This window comes from Plecotus auritus (genome assembly GCF_963455305.1).
Source record: "Plecotus auritus genome assembly, chromosome: 1".
Classification (NCBI taxonomy): domain Eukaryota; kingdom Metazoa; phylum Chordata; class Mammalia; order Chiroptera; family Vespertilionidae; genus Plecotus; species Plecotus auritus.
In genome coordinates, this window is record NC_137770.1 from 222,352,553 (window position 1) to 222,371,743 (window position 19,191).

Sequence of the window (19,191 nt, forward strand, 5' to 3'; positions counted from 1 at the left end):
AGCACATCGCTGGTGGCCCCAGGGGGACCTGGGGCCTGCTCTGCTCTCCGGCTCCCAGGTCGTGGCTCTCATGCAGCTCCTGGGCACTGCTGTGTGGTCTGGAGGCGAGGAGCCCAGCCCTTAGCTGAAGGACAGTGCAGGGTGTCGGCAGCTTGGCTCCTCTTCCTGCTCTGCGAACCGTTGCTCAGCTACTGACCAGCATCCGTGAGATACTGGGCAACTGAATCTCTCCAGGACCCGTACCGCAGTCACGGTTAATCTGCAAACTAGTTAATTAAGGATTGGCCCTTTGCCCAAGGTCTGGACACAGCTGTGACCTTGAAGTGGCCACAGACACATGGGCCCTACCCTTCCTTCTCCCTCCCCCACACAAGCTGAAAGAGCTGCAGTTCCCCAGCAAGGATATTGGGGGTGCCGTGGATCTGAGGTAGCGGGCAGCTGGTCGCTCCAGCTCCGCAGTCCTGCGCAGGCTGTGCTTTCTGCCAGGGCTCTCTTCTGGAAATGGCTTCCCTGCCCTTTGGGGAGATTTCAGATCATCCGGATCGCAGACGTAGACTCTCAGCTTACACGTTGGCCAGCAGAGGCACCGAAAACCCATGTCTGCCATGTAAACAATGGAGCTTATATTCGCTCTGAGAACCTTGGACGGGGACCTAAAACATCCTTCTCAAACGCCAGGCCTCAGAGTAACGCAGCTGTCCTGCTCTGGGACTTGAAGACCCACCAGGAAGCCTCACCATTCTCCCAGCCAGGCCTCCCTAGCTTCAGTGTCACAGCACCAGGGGTGGCCGTGACCTTCAGGAGGCATAGTCTCTCAGTTGTACAGCAGAGTTGAATCATTTCTTAAAATTATGCTTCAGGAATTTCAGGGGGAATACAGTTGAATAGTTAGCATTCCCGCCCTCAAAGGGCCAACCCCTGTGCGGGGACAGGAGGCCGAAGCCCAAAACCTAAGAGGTGATGTGGGAGAGAAGCAGCCACGACCTCTCCCTGCGATGGTGTATGCACAACACCCTGTAGCTGACAGCATCACAGGCTGTGTCAGACCTGGCGCAAGTTGTTTGCCAGCCACATCACACGGGCATGAAGTGGTGTGAGAGGTGAGAAGAGACGGACATCGTTGTGGCTCTGAGAGGCTGTTGAGGGGCCTGCTGGGGTCTGGCCAGGGGGAAGGGATGGGGAGAGCATGGTTGTGTGAGGACGCCAGGCATGGAGTTGGTGAGGGGCCAGATTCTCCAGGGAACCCACCTTTTTCTTGAAGATTCAGAAATGTAAATAATGAAAAATTAGAGCCGGTTAGAAAGCAGCCCAGGAGTGCTTTCCAGAGGACTTGAGAGGGCGAGAGAAATTGGAATGTGAGGAAATATGGAAGATTTATGAATTCTTTACTCAGGAGAGGGTATCTCTCCCTTTAGGACAGTGGTCAGCAAACTGCGGCTCGCAAGCCACATGCGGCTCTTTGGCCCCTTGAGTGTGGCTCTTCCACAAAATACCACGGCCTGTGCAAGTCTATTTTGAAGAAGTGGCGTTAGAAGAAGTTTAAGTTTAAAAAATTTGGCTCTCAAAAGAAATTTCAGTCGTTGTACTGTTGATATTTGGCTCTGTTGACTAATGAGTTTGCTGACCACTGCTTTAGGAGAACAAATTCAAGACCACAGGTGGCTTCTTTTGGGAGGGCGTGTGCGCTGCGGGAGGAGGCTAACGTGCTCTCTTTGGCTCCAGGGGAAGGACATGTACCTGATCCTGGAGAATGACACGCTCAGCCTGGTGGACCCCATGGACCGCACGGTGCTCCACTCGCAGCCCATCGTGAGCATCCGCGTGTGGGGCGTGGGCCGCGACAACGGCCGGTGAGTGCCCGGGGCTGGGCCTGACCCCTCACCAGGGGCCCCAGTGTAGCTCCACACCTGTTGCTGCACTTCATTGAACATGCAATGACAGTAGACTTCCTTCAGAAATGTAAAAAATTACAGCTGATTTCTGTCCCCACCGTGGAAGCCCTCCACGCTACTTCCCCTCCTGGTTTCAGTACCTCAAACCTTTGGTCAGTTCTGGATCCTGCCTTTGATTTCTGCATGTTTCTCCTCCTGCTCATCCTCTATCCAGCGACGTTCCCAACTCACTAGGCTCCCTGCACCCTCACTTCCCTTCCCCCCTGCTCTGCATTCTGTTTTAGTCCTCCACTTCATTCGGTTGGGTCTGGGCCGTTTGTTCCTCCCCCCGGTACCTTCTCTGTAGAGGGCCTGTGTGGGGGAGCAGCTTGCGAGTGGGAGTGGCTGCACAGCCTGAGTCACCACCTTCAGATCACTGAGTCACGATCACCAGGAACTCCTGGGGCTTGGGGTGGCTGAACTTTTTTAACACTTGAAACATCTGGTCATATCAAATCTCCGTTCAATGCGTCTTTCCCTGAAATCCTGAAAACGTGTGATTGACAGAGGTGCTTCTTACTCAGGTGTGTGGTGAATTTTTTGTCCTCAAGGCTGACTGGGAGTTCTGATTTTCATTTTCACATTCTATCTCAAAAGTGGCCGTTATTACAGACATCCCGTGGATGCCACCGTTCAGCACCTGGGCTACGTTGAAGGCACTGAACTCTTGAATCACAGCTGACCCCTGAGCGACGCAGGCTTGAACTGCTTGGGTTCACGTGTTGGACCCAAGTAGTTCAAACCCACGTTATTCAAGGGTCAACTGTATTCTCTAACTGCAGTTGGAAATTGGAGTGTGTGAATGCCAACTGAACTTATATGTGACTTTTCCTCTGTTCAAATGATTGGTGCCCCTAACCCCTGCGTTTGTTCCGGGGTCAACTGTTTATTTCATCTTTGACAACCCTCAGTGCACCTGAGACCTCGTAGCTTTTGGGGATGCGCCATAGGGTGGTTAGTTACTGCATGGTTGAAACTGGGTAAGAACGTTGTCAACCCGGGTGAAAATCCCACACAGCAGCGAGGTGGCTCTGCTGGTTCCATCCTTGGGCATCTGGTTTATTGGAGTGGGTGGTCCTCTCTAGAGCTCTGCCTCGGGATGCCCCTGCCTTGGTTCAGTTGCAAGTTCTACACCAGAAAGGAAAATGGTTAGGCATCCATTGGTCAAAGAAAAAGCGTTCTTGCTGGAACCAGACTCGAGAAATGGTCTGCACAAGAAAGGGGAGGCGTCCTCTGACTGCTGGTGAGATAATCCTTCCAGGAGCATGGTTGTGCCTGAGCTTCCGGAACCAAGTACTGAAGGGTGGCCGCTGGGCCAGGTGCTTTGAGGGGAACGAGTGGGTAGATTAAGTGAACACACCTCCCACTCACTCGATCTCCAGAGCTGTAGCACAGGAGTGGATGCCCGACATGAATTGATTAATTTTACAAGGAAAATACCTGATAATGTTTGCTCAGCATTAAAAATGTTTAGCCTTGCCCTAACCGGTTTGGCTCAGTGGATAGAGCGTTGGCCTGCGGACTGAAGGGTCCCAGGTTCGATTCCGGTCAAGGGCATGTACCTTGGTTGCGGGCACATCCCCAGTGGGGGGTGTGCAGGAGGCAGCTGATCGATGTCTCTCTCTCATCGATGTTTCTAACTCTCTATCCCTCTCCCTTCCTCTCTGTAAAAAATCAATAAAATATATTTAAAAAAATAAAAATAAAAAAAATAAATAAAAATGTTTAGCCTTGATGGGAGGTTGTAAGATACTTGATCCTTCCCTGGTTCCTGACCTCCAAGTTTGTTTACCAAGGTGAAGATTATTATAAACACACACAACGAGGTGGGGTTGTGTTTTCTTAAGGGTACATTGTGAGAAGATTGCACTGATGAGGTTTTCAGCCCAGTCCAACTCTTTAAAGTGAGGCCAAATGCTACATGTTCAGGAAGAAAAAAAAATGATTCAAACTCCAGTTGACTGAATTATTTAAGCTCTGAGCCTCGGTTCTTGTCATCTGTGAAATGCGGGTCATAATGAGGACCACAAAGCATGGTATGTGTGCCTGTGTGTATGTACAGTAACTGGCACAGTGATGGGGACGCGGCAAATGCTTAGTGGGTGTTAGCTCTGGATTTGTCAAAGCACTAGCGGATGCAGCTAATTACGTACATGGCTTCCTTTCAAAGACAGGGAGGGGCCTGGCCTCAGGGAGGTTTCAAGAGCAGCTTACCATGTGATGCAGAGGACAGAGGCCAGACGCTCTGAGTTCAGTTGTCCTACGAAGCAGGAGGAGTCTCACCTCTGCCCCCCAGGGATGTCAGTGTAAGTTAGGTTACTTTGCCTTGGTTATGTCTTTGAGCGGTGGGCTGGGTTACCCATGTTTTTTAAACCACTTCTTGCTCAATGTTAGCAGATAAGTGTTATTTAGAAACTAGAGGCCCAGTGCCTGCACTGGAGCGGGGGGGATTCTTCAGCCTGGCCTGCCCCCTCTCACAGTCCAGGAGCCCTCAAGGGCAGAAGGCGACCTGGCCATTAGGGGAAAGTGACGCCTCATCACACCTCTGCTGCTGCCACTGCTGGCAGTGCAAGCCTCGGCCGGCCCTGGTTACCTGAGCCTCAGGCGGCCCTGGGCGGCTGGGGGGCTGAGGGGACTGGGCCCTGCCATCTTGTGGCTATGGGCACTGCCATCTTTGAGGGTGTGGCAGTCAATTAGCATATTCCCTCCTTATTAGCTGTGGATACCGCCATCTTTGCAACAGCCTAAGGGTCTATTAGCATATTCCCTCTTTATTAGGTAGGATTGTTGGTGAGTTTTTTTTCTATTTTTTTTTTTTTGTTTTGTTTTTTGTTTTTTGTTTTTTTAAATAAATCTTTATTCAGATTATTACAATTATTTCTCCTTTTTCCCCCCATAGCTCCCCTCCACCCCTTTCCCACCCCACCTTCTGCCCTTACCTCCCCCCCACTGTCCTCATCCATAGGTGTATGATTTTTGTCCATTCTCTTCATGAACCCCCCCATACCCCTTTCCCCCTGAGAATTATCAGCCCACTCCCTTTCTATGCCCCTGATTCTATTATATTCACCAGATTATTCTGCTCCTCAGGTTTTTAATTCACTTGATTTTTAGGTTGGCTTGTTGATAGATATGTATTTGTTGTTCATAATTTTTTCTCTTTACTTTTTTCTTCTTCCTCTTCTTTAAGAATACCTTTCAGCATTTCATATAGTACTGGTTTGGTGGTGATGAACTCCTTCAGCTTTTTCTTATCTGTGAAGCTCTTTATCTGCCCTTCAATTCTGAACGATGGCTTTGCTGGGTAGAGTAATCTTGGTTGTAGGTTCTTGCTATTCATCACTTTGAAAATTTCTTGCCACTCCCGTCTGGCCTGCATAGTTTCTGTTGAGAAGTCAGCTGACAGTCGTATGGGTGCTCCCTTGTAGGTAATTAACTGTTTTTCTCTTGCTGCTTTTAATATTCTCTCTTTGTCTTTTGCTCTTGGCATTTTAATTATGATGTGTCTTGGTGTGGTCCTCTTTGGATTCCTTTTGTTTGGGGTTCTGTGCGCTTCCTGGACTTGTAAGTCTATTTCTTTCACCAGGTGGGGGAAGTTTTCGGTCATTATTTCTTCAAATAGGTTTTCAGTATCTTGCTCTCTCTCTTCTTCTGGCACCCCCATAATTCTGATGTTGGTACGCTTGAAGTTGTCCCAGAGTCTTCTTACATTATCTTCAACTTTTTGGATTTTTTTTTTTGCTTTTTGCTTTTTCGGTTGAGTGTTTTTTGCTTCTTTGTATTTCAATTCTTTGACTTGATTCTTGTGTTCCTCTATTCTGTTTCTGGGTCTCTGTATAATATTTTTTATTTCAGTCAGTGTATGTTTAATTTCTAGTTGGTCCTTTTTCATATCTTCGAGGGTCTCGTTATATTTATCGGCCTTTTCTAGGATATTCTTAAAAAGTCTTATAACGGTGGTTTTGAATTCTATATCCAGTCGTTTGTTTTCCTCCATTTCTTTCGTTTGTGATCTGATTCTTTGACCCCGCATTTTCACTGAATCCCTGAGTTGGTAAGGTAGATATTTGTGCTAGGTTTCCAATATAGCCCAGTGGGTCTGCTTCCCCAGTTAACCTGAGGTGGACACTCTTGGTGCACCCCTTTGTGGACTGTGTGTACAGCCTTGTTGTAATTAAGTCTTTATTGTTGTTGGTATCACTGGGAAGAATTGACCTCCGGGCCAGTTGGCTGTAAGGATCAGCTGTGTCTATGCTGGGAGAAGCCCGGTGCTGGAGACAGCCTTATAGGATTAGACTTGCCAAATTGCAATAGCCTCTGTGCTCAGCTTGGATGGGGTGGAGTCTCAGTCTTGGCTTCCTGTCAGCCCCGCCCCTGCGCGCATGTGCGCTTTCAGTCCTCCGCCTTCCCCAGCTCGAGTCTCCGCCTGAGAGTCCAGACTCCCCCCACAAGAGCGTGGGTCCCCAGGGGCTCGCCTGGAACTGGGGTTCACCGCAGTCAGAACTGGGGCTCGGTGCAGTCAGAATCCTCTGACTCCCCTCCACTAGGGAAAGCCTGTGGCAACCCCCGCAGCCTTTGTGCGCACCGGCGCGGCGCGTGTGCGCACTTTCAGTCCTCCGCCTTCCCCGGCTCCTGAGTCTCTGCCCGAGAGTCCAGACTCCCCCTACAAGAGCGTGGGTCCCCAGGGGCTCGCCTGGAACCGGGGTTCACTGCAGTCAGAACTGGGGCTCAGTCAGGATCCTCTGACTCCCTTTCACTAGGGAAAGCCTATGGCTACCTCCGCAGCCTTTGTGCGCACTGGCCCGTGTGCGCCTTCAGACTTCTGCCTTTCCCAGCTCGCGGTCCGAGGCTTCCTTCCCCCTTCCGCCAGAGGAAGTCAGCCAAGCTCTCAGCCGCCCTTCCTCTCTGCGCGCACAAAGCCCCTTTGCCGTACCTCCAATTCTCTGTGAGCTTTTCTCCTTCCTTCTAGTTGTAGAATTTTCACTCAGCCTGCTTTCCTGTGGTTCTGGATGGTGTCCGTTCTGTCTTTTAGTTGTAGTTTTGAAATTGTTGTGCGAGGCAGCAGTTTAGGTGTTTACCTATGCCGCCATCTTGGTTGTTTCCCTTTTTTTTTTTCTATTTTTCTCATCACCATTTATCCCTTTTGCCCTGTTCCACCTCCACCCACCCCACCCCCTACAATCACCACACTGTTGTCCACGTCTATGAGTTCTCTCTCCTCTCTCTCTCTCTTTTTCTTTTTTGCTCAATTCCTCCAACTTCTGTAATTTAGAAACTCTCTCAGGGTTCCCTGTTGGCTCTCAGGAACAAGCTCATGTGCTGGTTGGGGCCTCGGGCCAGATTGCAGCAAATAAAAATGTATGTTTGCCATCGAAAGGTTCTATTTCCCCCATTGGTCCCCGGAGTTTTCATTCCCTAGAAGGGGCCTTTGCATTCCTGTCTTTTTTTTTTTTTTTTAAACTTTCTATTGCTTTTGATTCTTTTCTTTCTTTCTTTCTTTTTTTTTTTTTTTTTTTTACAGCAATTTACAAGAGCAAATTCAATTCGTAATGCCGCAAAGGGAAGGGGTTTGCGCTTTGCATGAATAAAACATAAAAGTGTTTCATTTTGCTTGTGAAAACGAGCCTATTTCTCATTCTCTTTTGTGGCTTTCCTTGCCGAGAGACTGGACTCTCTTAGGGGATTTCCTGACGTGGTTAACGTGGAGAAGGAGTGTGTATACCCGAGGCTTGAAGGGCACAAGTCCCTCTGAAAGTTCAGAGTGCTTCACTAAGCCATGAGATTTCCGAATTAATACGTTATTTTGGGTTTAGCATATTCTTAAGGCTTTCAAGTGGTTTTGATTTGCTCTGAAGAAATTTCTTAGGGAGTAAGTTTACTTTAGGTAAGGGGGTGATCTGGGGGGACCTCCTTTCTCCCACTGGCCCCCAAGGTTGATTTGAGAAGCTGCTTCTTATGAAGGAGTGGCAGTCACATTGGTGTTGGTTCTCTGTGGGGGCTTGGTGGTTGCTCGATGGGGCTGAAGTTTTTGTCTTGGTCCTGAGCCAGGCCTGCCTTTGGCATTTCTTGGGGCACGTTTGCATTCTTGCCGGGCGGAGGGAGGGCTGCCTCCGCTCCCTGGGCCATTCTGTACTTTGGTTCCTTTTGATCACCGTGGGGGTACATATGGAGGCTCCAGACATGGAGTGGGGAACAGGCTTTTGTGAGCCTTGTATTCCGTTCAGAGGCAGCACCAGAGCACCCAGACTGACCTGCTCTCTCCTGCCCTCGTCCTTCTGGGTGTGAGTGGCTCTGGCCTTCGAGCTGGCGTTTTGCCCCCAGTGCCTGGGCAGACGAGCCCAGTGCCACCTGTCTTCCTGTCTCTGTGGGCCTGCCAGGCTGCCTTTCCCAGGGTGGGGCGGGCTGTTTCAGGGGCTCTCGTTACCCATGGGGGCCCTGGGAAAAGCTCCCTCCCTGTTCTTTTGTAGAGGAATCAGAAACAGGCAACGTAATTTCTGAACATTGGGGACTTTTACTAGGACCCCTCTCTCCTCTTTTGGCGGATATGCCTCCATCATCTGGACAGTTCTTATGTACGTTGCCAGTGGGCAGTGGAGTGTGCTAGTCCACCTGCTTCCCTTGAGGCAGGAACATAGGTAGATGGTACAGTCACAGAACTTCAGACCCCGTAGTGGGATTGTCCCTAGTGATTTCCATATCAGTGTGCCGTGGAGCATAAATGAAGTAAGGCGTTCGTAGACTTTCCTTGAGAAAAAAAAAAAAGGTTCTAGGGTCAGTGGGGAAACTGAGACCTCCTGGGAGGTTTTCCTGTGCTGACGAGCACTGGGACCCGCCAGGAACGCATTTCCAGACCTGAGCGGACCCCTTTTCTTCATGGAAACGCAGGCACATGGAGCACACTGTGGGAAAGGCTGCTTTGGCCCGCCAGCGCGTTAATTTAAATTAGTGACAATAGATTGCTACTTGGCTTATACGAAAAGAATTGAATTACTGCTCATCAACAACCGCTGTAAGTTGGAGACCCCATTGGGCCTGCTTTAATAAAGGTCACAGTCCTTCAGCAGCAGCAGCGGCTGTCACAGCCACTGTGCACAAGTGCTTTTTAAAAGGGCTTTCTTCTGCAGTACATGTCGACCCGGTGACACGGCTTAGGGTCATAATTTGAAGAACTAAAACTCTCCTCCCAGAAGGCATTGTGTACACTTCTGTTTTTTATGAATAATTTTTAATAAAGTTTTACCATGTCATAGAGCATCCATAAACTTCCAAATGAGTTTACCTTTCATTGTTTTATCTGGTTAGGATCTCAGGGAACTTTTACCTAAAGAACATAGTGCCAAGCGTGCAGAATATTTTCCCCTACTGACTTCTCCTACAGTGGTCGGCAAACTCATTAGTCAACAGAGCCAAATATCAACAGCACAACGATTGAAATTTCTTTTGAGAGCTAAATTTTTTAAACTTAAACTTCTTCTAACACCACTTCTTCAAAATAGACTCGCCCAGGCCGTGGTATTTTGTGGAAGAGCCACACTCAAGGGGCCAAAGAGCTGCATGTGGCTCGCAAGCCGCAGTTTGCTGACCACTGTCCTAGGATATTCCCAGCTGGCTTTCTCCCACAAGCCCCTGGTTTAAGTTGTTTTAGAGGCTGGGCACAGCAGGGTGTGACTCCCCTGCGGTGGCCTGTCTGGGGCAGGGCATAAACAGACCCCTAGGATCTCCCTCTGTCCAAAGAGGACGCTCCCCTGTTAATCCCAACAAGAGATGATGTTTGGTTTGAAATGACCTGGGCCCAAGGGGAGACCAGACTCTGTGGCCTGTCCCTGATCTTAAGGATCTGGCTTCCTAATTGATGAGAAAAGACACAGGTGTGAATTGAAAGCAGAGGTTGACAGACTATGGCCCCAAGCTAAGCGTGGCCTCACATCTCTAGGGGGTTGTCTGAAAAAATAAAAATTAGCCAAGAATACAGATGTGGAGACCCAGCACACCTGGCTTTGGCTCTTTACAGAAGAATGTTAGCAATAATGCTTTCAGCATAGGGTTGGGGATCATCTTGGCTGTTGTAGGCAGTCGTGTGGAAAAGGCCAAGTCCTGTTCTTTTCTGCCTGTGGCTCAGTTCTGCCAGGATGCTGGGTACCTAAGCACTGCTCCTCTGGTTCCTAGAGCTAACCCTCTGTACTAACCGGGGCCCGGGTCACAGCTAACGTCCCTGTCCTGTGGCAGTCTGCCGTGCGCAGTGCTGTCTGCGGGCAGCTCTGGCCCCACAGGCTCTGTCTGTCCCTCTGTGTCATCCCTCCAGGGTCGTCCTAGTCTAAATGGGTCAAGGGACCTGTCTCTGAGTTGAAGCAACCTGGAACTTGCATTCCTCACATTATACTCACACTAGGGCAGTGGTCGGCAAACCGCAGCTCACGAGCCACATGCGGCTCTTTGGCCCCTTGAGTATGGCTCTTCCACAAAATGCCACGGCCTGGGTGAGTCTATTTTGAAGAAGTGGTGTTAGAAGAAGTTTAAGTTTAAAAAATTTGGCTCTCAAAAGAAATTTCAATCGTTGTACTATTGATATTTGGCTCTGTTGACTAATGAGTTTGCCGACCACTGCACAAGGGGCCCAGTGCATGAATTCGTGCACCTTGAAAGGAACTGTGGGCCACGTGAGGCTGCGGTAGGCACAGGGGTGGGTCTCAGCCCATCCTCTGTGCCCCCGCCTGGCCCTTCCTGCCGCGGCCCCTGGTCCCCTGTCTGCTGGCAGCCCTGCTCCCACTCGCACCTACTGACGGCACTGAATGGTCAGGACAGGTGCCGGGCACCAGCAGTGGGTGGGAGCGGGGTTGGCGCCAGCAGCAGGTGCAAGCGCCAGGCAGGACCGCGACGCATGGAAGCACAGAATTTTCAGTAACCACCAGAGGTTCGCCCCGATGACAGCGACCTGTGCCCTGCCTTGGTCTGGCACCCCCACTCACCTGCTCCACCATCCCACCGCAGCCAACGCCCACCATGTTCCGCCCGCGCCCCCTGGTGGTCACCACACATCATAGCAACCGGTTGTTCGGTTGTTCCACCATTCAGTCTATTTGCATATTGGCCTTTTATTATATAGGATTCTGTTCATATCCTGTTGGCCCAAGGCAGCTGCAAAAGACTCTGGGAAATGGAGTCTCTAGCTGGGCTGACAGTTGTCAAGGTAAAACTATCCAAAAAGAGAGGTGAAGCTTCCCCTGCCAGCTACTAAGCTGCGGTCTCTTAGCTCGGAGCCCACCTCTGCTCTGCTTTGTGAGGCTGGGGCTGGGACTCTGCAGAACACATTTCTGCTTCTCTAGTTTGCTGCCTGTTGGCTCTGACTGGAAAGAGACTGCAAGGCTGGAGGAGGAAGAAGGAACCTGCTTCCTGTTGCTGTGAGCATCATCCTGGACAAGCTTCCTCAGTTCGAACCCCACCCTGCAGGTTTTCCAACACTCATGGCTGCATCCCACCCCTTCCAGAGCCCCCAGCACCACCCGCTCTCCTTAAAGGTCTGGTTCTGGAGCCTTGAGGCCCTTCAAGCCTAGAGACCAGCATCTGCCATGCAGGGCGGCGTCCTCAGTGTGAGTGCATTTGCTCCCTGGGGCGCCACCTCCAAGCTTCTAAGGGTGAATGATTCCCACCTGTGTCCTTTGTTCCCTGCAGGTCACTGCCCCGCCTTGCCATCACTGTCTTCCCAGTAACCTCTCCATGTTCCCTTTTGGCGTTTTTAGTTTCCTAGTGATCTTACATGATCTTCTCTCTGTTCAAGTAACCGTGTGCTTTCTGTCTCCTGCCTGTGTGCTCCCTGGTTGACCTTCCAAGGAGTTGGTGCTGACTAAGGAGGCAGCCAGCACAGTGCAGAGGCGGCTGCTGGAGCAGGCGACACACACCGCTTGTGCCAAGGAGACTTCCTTGCTAATTGGTAGAAGTTGGCAGCGACAAAGGGCAGTTCTGTTTCAGGTGACAGGGATGTAGAGATAGCGGGCTGCTGGGTTTTTGAGTTAATCTGAAAGTTATCGCTATTTTTGCCTGGCTGTTGTTTCTTTTCCTAGGAGTAATGACGGCGGGTAGGGGGGGTGGGGTGTCTCTGCATAGAGGATGGGGACTTTGTAATGACATCTAGTCAGTGGGTTCTCTGAGCCAGACAGTAATGAATGATTGATGGATTCCAAACCCGCTGATGAAAGTTTAATCCGGGGGATGCGCTGTCCTGCCTCAGGAGAAGGGTCTTCAGGGCCACAGCTGTAATTCTCTCCCCGGGCTGCGGTGTTATCTTGACCTTTAGAGTTGATTTCTTTTTCATGCAGCCCCATGAGATGTGGAGACATCAGGGTGTACTTGACCATTTTGCTGACTTACAGTGTAGTTATTTTTTATCTCTTTAGAAGTGGCTTCCTTGCCTTCTATTAATCATGCTGGGATGCTTGCTAATACTTTCAGCTCAGAATAACCTTTTAGGGAAGACATTGTAAGGGATCATCCAGGTAGTTTCCCTCAGAGGAATGTGTGAAGGCATTTCCAGCAGATCTTTCACAGTGAGACTGTCCCTGCTGGTGCCTATGTGACGATAGCAGTATCTTCTGAAGATCACATCATCCATTTTGGTAACTGGTTCAGCACATGATCTAGCATTTCTTATAAGCATGTTTCAGCACCAGCCAGTGAAGTGTGGAGGCCTGAGGTTATTGTAGGGAGAAAGAGAGAGAGAGACAGAGGAAGGAACAAAGGATGGGAGGGAGGGAGGGAGGGAGGAAGAGAGGAAGGAAGGAAGGAAGGAAGGGAGGGAGGGAGGGAGGGAGGGAGGGAGGGAGGGAGGGAGGGAGGAAGGAAGGAAGGAAGGAAGGAAGGAAGGAAGGAAGGAAAGAAAGAAGGAAAGAAGGAAAGAAGAAATGATCATGCTGATCCATGAACAACTTCCACTGCACACCTCCCCAGAGTCCCAAGCCAGATGAGGATTGGGGCTTTGTGGATACAATTAGGAGAGATCAATCATGCTTGGCTGCAGTGATTCTCAGTGTCAGCTCTAAATTATAGGTCTTCTTGGAATACTTGGAGCATTCCAACAACAGAAGGAAGGATAATTTTAGTGGAAAAACAGCTTAATAATCCACATATACATGGCTTAGTGTCTTAGAAGAGAAAGTTGTCGCTCTTCTAACCCAGAGCCTGGCTTGGTTGCTGGCATGTTGCATAAAATCAATAAATAGTTAGGTGTGTGATGAATTGCTGAAAGCCTCATGTTATTGCAGATGAATGGGCAGTCACTACTTTCCATGCACAAGTCATCACCTTGAACTTTTTGGCTTCATGGTGCGTCCGATAATTGGGAACATAGCATAGCTCCTGTGATCTGTTTCAACTCACAGAATACTTCTGACACAAAATGTGTGGGTTTTACACATCAAGCAATTCTCCAATTCTCTGTAGATACCAACTGGATGTCCTACAATTTAATTCAATTCTAACTACCTGTAGTTAGTGAAGATTCCACAAGCTTGGATGCCAATCACAAGTCCAGAAAACTGACTGACTAGCTATACATCGGGGATTACCACGACCCCTCCTCGGGTTGGGTAATTTGCTAGAATGGCTCATGGTCTCAGGGAAACATCATAAAGGCATCCTATATAATAAAAGGCTAATGTGCAAATTGTCCCCTCAGGAGCTCAACCAACTGGGAGTTCGACCACTCGCTATGATGTGTGCTGACCACCAGTGGGCAGCGCAGAACGAAGGAAGGCCCCAGCTGGCAGCCAGCAGCAGGGGGAAGGAAGGCCCCAATTGGCCCTGATCACCGGCCAGGCTGAGGGACCCTACCCATGCACGAATTTCATGCACTGGGCCTCTAGTTTATAAATGGGCAGCCAGATAAAGAAGCAATAGGTTGTGATCCAGAAGAGTTGCGATCACAGGAGCTCTTGTCCTCAATAAGTTTGGGGTGTTCCACCATCCTGCACCTGGACGTGTTCACCAAAGCGGAAGCTCTCCTAACTTTGTGGTTTAGGGGTGTTATGGAAATCTCATTACATAGGCAGGTTGATTAAATCATTGACTGTTGGTGATTAGCTCAATGTCAAACCCCTCTTCCCTTCCTGGTGAGACTGAAAAACTAAATATGTATTTCTTATCTATAATAATGAAAGCATAATATGCTAATTAGACCAGATAGCCGAATGACCTTCTGGACGAAGCCGCCGTGGCAGGGCCAAGGCAGAGGCAGTTAGGGGCGATCAGGCAGGCAGAGGAGGTTAGGAGTGATCAGGCAGGCATGCGAGCGGTTAGGGGCAATCAGGCAGGCAGGCAGAGTGGTTAGGGGCAATCAGGCAGGCAGGCGAACAGTTAGGGGCATCAGGCAGGCAGGTAGAGCAGTCAGGGGTGATCAGGCAGGCAGGCAGAGGCGGTTAGGGTGATCAGGCAGGCAGGCAGAGTGTTTAGGAGTGATCAGGCAGGCAGGCAGGCCAGCAGTTAGGAGCCAGTGGTCCCGGATTGCGAGAGGGTGCAGGCCCGGTTGAGGGACCATGTCCCTCCCCCCCCCCCCCCCCCCGTGCACGAATTTCATCATGTCCCTCCCCCCCCCCCCCCCCCGTGCACAAATTTCATGCACTGGGCTTCTAGTCATATTATAACATCACTGTAGCAGTTAGTCACTGGAGAAGACAGATTTGAGAACATCAGGTGGGACTCAAGGAGTCCCATCACGGACAATTCTATGAAGTTTGAAGATCTAGAATTGGTCGGCTGAAGGAATAGTGGAATAGGAATCCCACCGTTTGCTTTTAATGATAGGTGGTTTTTTTTTCATGCAGTGACATTGGGGACGCTTAGTGTCCCAGCCTCTACATCTGCCATGGGGGTCACTGCTGGGGTGGCAGATATGTGGAGGAGCTTCCTTAGAAGCATCACACGTTGTTCCCAATTGTACTGTTTTCATGAAGATAGTAATGTTTCCTTGAATTGCTGCCTGGGTCAAACATATAAAAAATGGGGAGGAACTTAAACACATGGGAGATTAGCATTATTCTCTCTTTGACTTTAAATATCTAAAAACTAGAGGCCTGGTGCACGAAATTCGTGCACGGGTGGGATACCTAGGCCTGGCTGGTGAACAGGGGCGATCAGGTTCCCTGCTTCCCCTCCTCCCTCCCCGCTTCTTCCCTTGCCACCTGTGCCTGCTGCCGGCCAACCTCCTGGTCCCTCCCCCTGGCTGGCAGGTCCCGATCGCCTAGAAAATTATCTCACTCAGATGTTTCATGCCAGACACATGCCAAAAGGAAAGAAACATTTGAAAGTACTGGGGACAGGGTTGGGGTAGGTGTGCATAATTATAGGCTCTGATGGAGACTGGGGAGGGAGGAGGACTGAGTACAGGGCTCACAGACTTGTGAGTAATGACCGGGGGCGGAGGGGAGGCACATAAAGGTCAACCAGACATGGCTCATGTTTCTCATTGCTTCTCTAGGCCTCGTCACCTACCCTGTCTTGCCCAGTTCGCCCCTTTCAATGAGTGGCTGCAGGTGCATGTTCAAGGGCCCCTATTTTCCTGCACAGAGCACCTGGCCCCTTGGAGACCCACCCTCAGGCAGGGCTCATGGCCATGCCCTATGCCCTGAGCTGCCCAGCCTGGGATGTCATGATAGAGTCGAGTCCCTGTTACTGGGAAATCGTTCATGGCTCCTGCCTCTTGATCCCTAAGTCTGTTCCTGCCACCCCTGCAAAGAGAACTCCTAAGTGCACATTTGTTGGAAACAAAGCCAGAGAACTTTAAGTCTCAATCTTTTGCTCAGTGGAACCAAACACTTCTGTGTGGGCACTGAGCCAGGTCTGCACAGGTGGCACACTAAATAGGTAACGACATCCTGGCATGCGTTCTGCAGGGATTTTGCCGACATACCAACAGAAGCACTGGTGCCATATTTTTTAAATTCAATCCTTCTTTGATTAGCAAATCTGTGAAATAGGTGTTTGATTCAAATTGCAAGTATCCAGTTCTCTTGGCCCCAGCCCCTCAGCAGCCCCTACACCCCATCTGCCTTGGGACATGACTGGAGTGGGGATCGGGATTAAGGAGAAGAGAGCACAGTCATTCCTAAATCTCTACGCGACTGTCTGAAGCCCAAAGAGCTCAGCATCCATTTCAGCTGCCTTTGGAGGAAGCTTCTCTCCTCACTGCTACCACGAGGTCAGTGAGTATGGCCCTACTTGGCTAACCTAGGCCTCAGCCACCTTTTCTCTGAGTGTGGTAGTAGCTGCCTGCTGGAATGCCAAAACATGTCTGTTACACTCAAAACTGAGAGTAACGTCTTTAACCATCCACACACCTAACCCCATCTTCCTAGTTATTCATTCTCCTGTGTTCTAGACTCGTGCGTTCATTCACTCGTTTCTGCATGCATGCATTCACTCACTCACCCAACTCCTGCTAGTCCACCATGGGTAATGGCTCTGTCATCTAATCAGCTGCACGAGTCAACAACTTGGGGGATCCTCTTACCCTCCTCACATTCAGGGAGGGCTCAGCCCTAATGATTCAGCCTCTTTAGTACTTAGGTCAAAGAATAATTTTTAAAAAGTTAAAAACACTCATATATGCAGTAAGTAAGAAGCAAAGCTGGAAACAATTCAGATGTCCATCAGCAGGTGAATGGATAAGCAAATTGTGGTATGTCCATACAATGGATGTTCACTCAGTAGCAAAAAGAAGTCAACTACTGATATTCACAGCATAGCTCATTCGCAAAGAATTTTGCTGAGTGAAAGAAACCAAATGGCCTCCCTTAAAAAAAGGTTCATACTGTATGATTTTATTTATATCAAATTCTAGAAAATGCAAGGTAAACGAATCTATACTGATGGAAAGTAGATCAGTGGTTACCTAGGGAGGGACATACGGCAGGGAATATAAAGAGACAAGAGAAATCTTTGGAAGGCACAGATATATTCACTGCTTTGATTGTGGAGATAAGTTTTGACATGTGTATAAGTTTCACAAGTGTATACACAGGTCAACACTTATCAAATTGTATGTTTTAAACATATGCAGTTTATTATATGTCAATTATACCTCAATAAGGCTGTTTTAAAAATGTAACTTTAAACATATACAATGAGTAACATGTCAAAGGTATGTGTAACTCATGATTGAGGGAACCAGCAGGACACCAGAGCCAGGTAAAGGAATAGGGAAGGCAGAATCTTCCAAAACTGATCATCAAGCCACCAGGAAGCACAGGTGCTTTCAAGAATCACAAAGATCCTAAGCAAGATGAATTTTAAATACACACACACACACCCCTGTACGTATGTATACATATATGTATGTATTTATACACATATCACGTTGAAGGGAGTTTTATCTAAGTTGCTGATTATGTGTATGTTCACCTACATAAAAATAAATTTTGCAAGGACAGTAATTAGATTTTTTAAAATTGTGTGAACCCTACATTCTTTCTAGTCATCTATTTTTCTGTGTTATTGGCTTTCAAACTTATTTTGTCATAACCCATAAGAAACATAATTTATGACATGACCTGATTTTCCCCTTAACCCACCCTCCTCTCTCCTCTCTCTGTCTCCTTTACTCGCTCACATGTAACTAACAAAAATTTCACACAGTGTTTACCTTCACTGTGTGTCCGGCCCTTTGGTGTTTTTCGTCTTTGCTACTCTATTCTATTTAACTGTTTAAATGCTGCTTATCACCACAAATCGGTCATAGTCTGAATAACACTGATCTTGGTTAAATATTCCAAAAAGTTTTGAGCTGAACACTGTACCGGTTTAATAATTTGTGTATAAAGAGAAAAAAAAAAAATGGTTCTACGGTCAAAAACCAATGAACTTCCAGAGGGTCAGCTTTTCGGGGTCTGCCAAGCTAGGAAAGGCTGAAGAGCACTGATTTAGGGATTCTCGATGATAATTATGTGTCAAGTTGTATTTTAACACAGCTAAACTTTTAGACTTTTCATTTGCCTAGCACTTCACCCCCCATGCCATCACTGAAAAGGGCTGATGATTATGAGCATAGCTTTCATTGCAGTCAGTGAATATTATCTTTCTTAAATAATTTGGTTAAGAGTGATAATTGCATAGTTTATCATGTTTCTCTTTTTGCCAGGAAGTTTCAAGTTAAATTAAATCCCTAATTGTGGTAATAATAGTAGATTGAACCATATGACTGCTATTATTGTGGATCAGAAATGGTTGAATGTGATTTAAATTAATATTTAGCCTAATTGATTTACAGAATTACTTCTTCTAGTTGGTTTTAAATTTTACTTTTCTAATTTAAGAGCCTGATAGAATGTGTGTCTTTTATTGCAAATCACTTAATTCTTTTGCGAGGCAAATGGGATATAATTTTTAATAAACAAACAGAATCCAGTTATAATGCCCCATTAACCAACAGGGTGTTTAAAACAGATTCCCACCCCCCAACTTTTCTATTATTCAGTAATTGGGAAATGCTATGCATTCTGCAATAGGAGTATTTTGAGGGTGGGTTGTTTTTGTTTCTTTGTTTGTTTACTGTAAAAGCCCTGAGTGGCTCAGAGAACAACAACATTAAAAATATATCTCGCCCTACCCGGTTTGGGTCAGTGGATAGAGTGTTGGCCTGCGGATCAAAGGGTCTCAGGTTCAATTCTGACCATGGGCACATGCCCCGGTTGTGGGCTCAGTCCCCAGTAGGGGGCATGCAGGAGGCAGCCGATCAATGATTCTCTCTCATCATTGATGTTTCTGTCTCTCTCTCCCTCTCCCTTCCTCTCTGAAATCAATCACACACATATATAAACAGTCAATTTATATTTATTGACCAATCCAAATGACGTTTGTGGCCTTGTACATGAATTAGAGAATAATAGTGTCACAGAAACTGCCTCAACCCTAAAGCTATTGCTGCCAAAGTACTATTCCCCACCACCAGGGGTCCCATTACCAAGATAAGCAGTTATTACCAAAAGCATTAACATCTAATGGAAGGTGTAGACTTTCTTAATATATTTCCCCCACAAATTCAGTGGCCTAGAATAATTACCTGTGCCCCTTTCTTGCCCAAAGGAAATGTTTTGATATATCTCTACATATCTTCGAGCTAAAAGTTGCTTTGTCTTTTCTATTGACATAAGAGAAGCTATGGAGGATATTAAGAAAGAGAAAACTGAATCATATTCATTGAACTCACTAAGTCAAGGGTTGGAAATAAAGGGAGGGGAAACTTTTTTAATTAAAGATAAGATTTTAATATGTCTGT

General features: G+C 48.0%; 1 protein-coding gene across 11 annotated transcripts in view; it reads left to right on the forward strand.

Moving 5' to 3' along the window:
- APBB2 (amyloid beta precursor protein binding family B member 2) overlaps nt 1-19,191 on the forward strand; it is a 433,025-nt gene that overhangs the window by 275,298 nt on the left and 138,536 nt on the right. For all 11 annotated transcript variants that reach the window (XR_013960184.1, XM_080661207.1, XM_080661214.1 and 8 more), the window contains one exon: nt 1,723-1,850. Coding sequence is in view for 10 of the 11 variants with exons in the window: in XM_080661207.1 (XP_080517333.1) it covers nt 1,723-1,850 (128 nt within the window). In the remaining variant the exon portion in view is untranslated. The remainder of the gene's footprint in view (nt 1-1,722; nt 1,851-19,191) is intronic.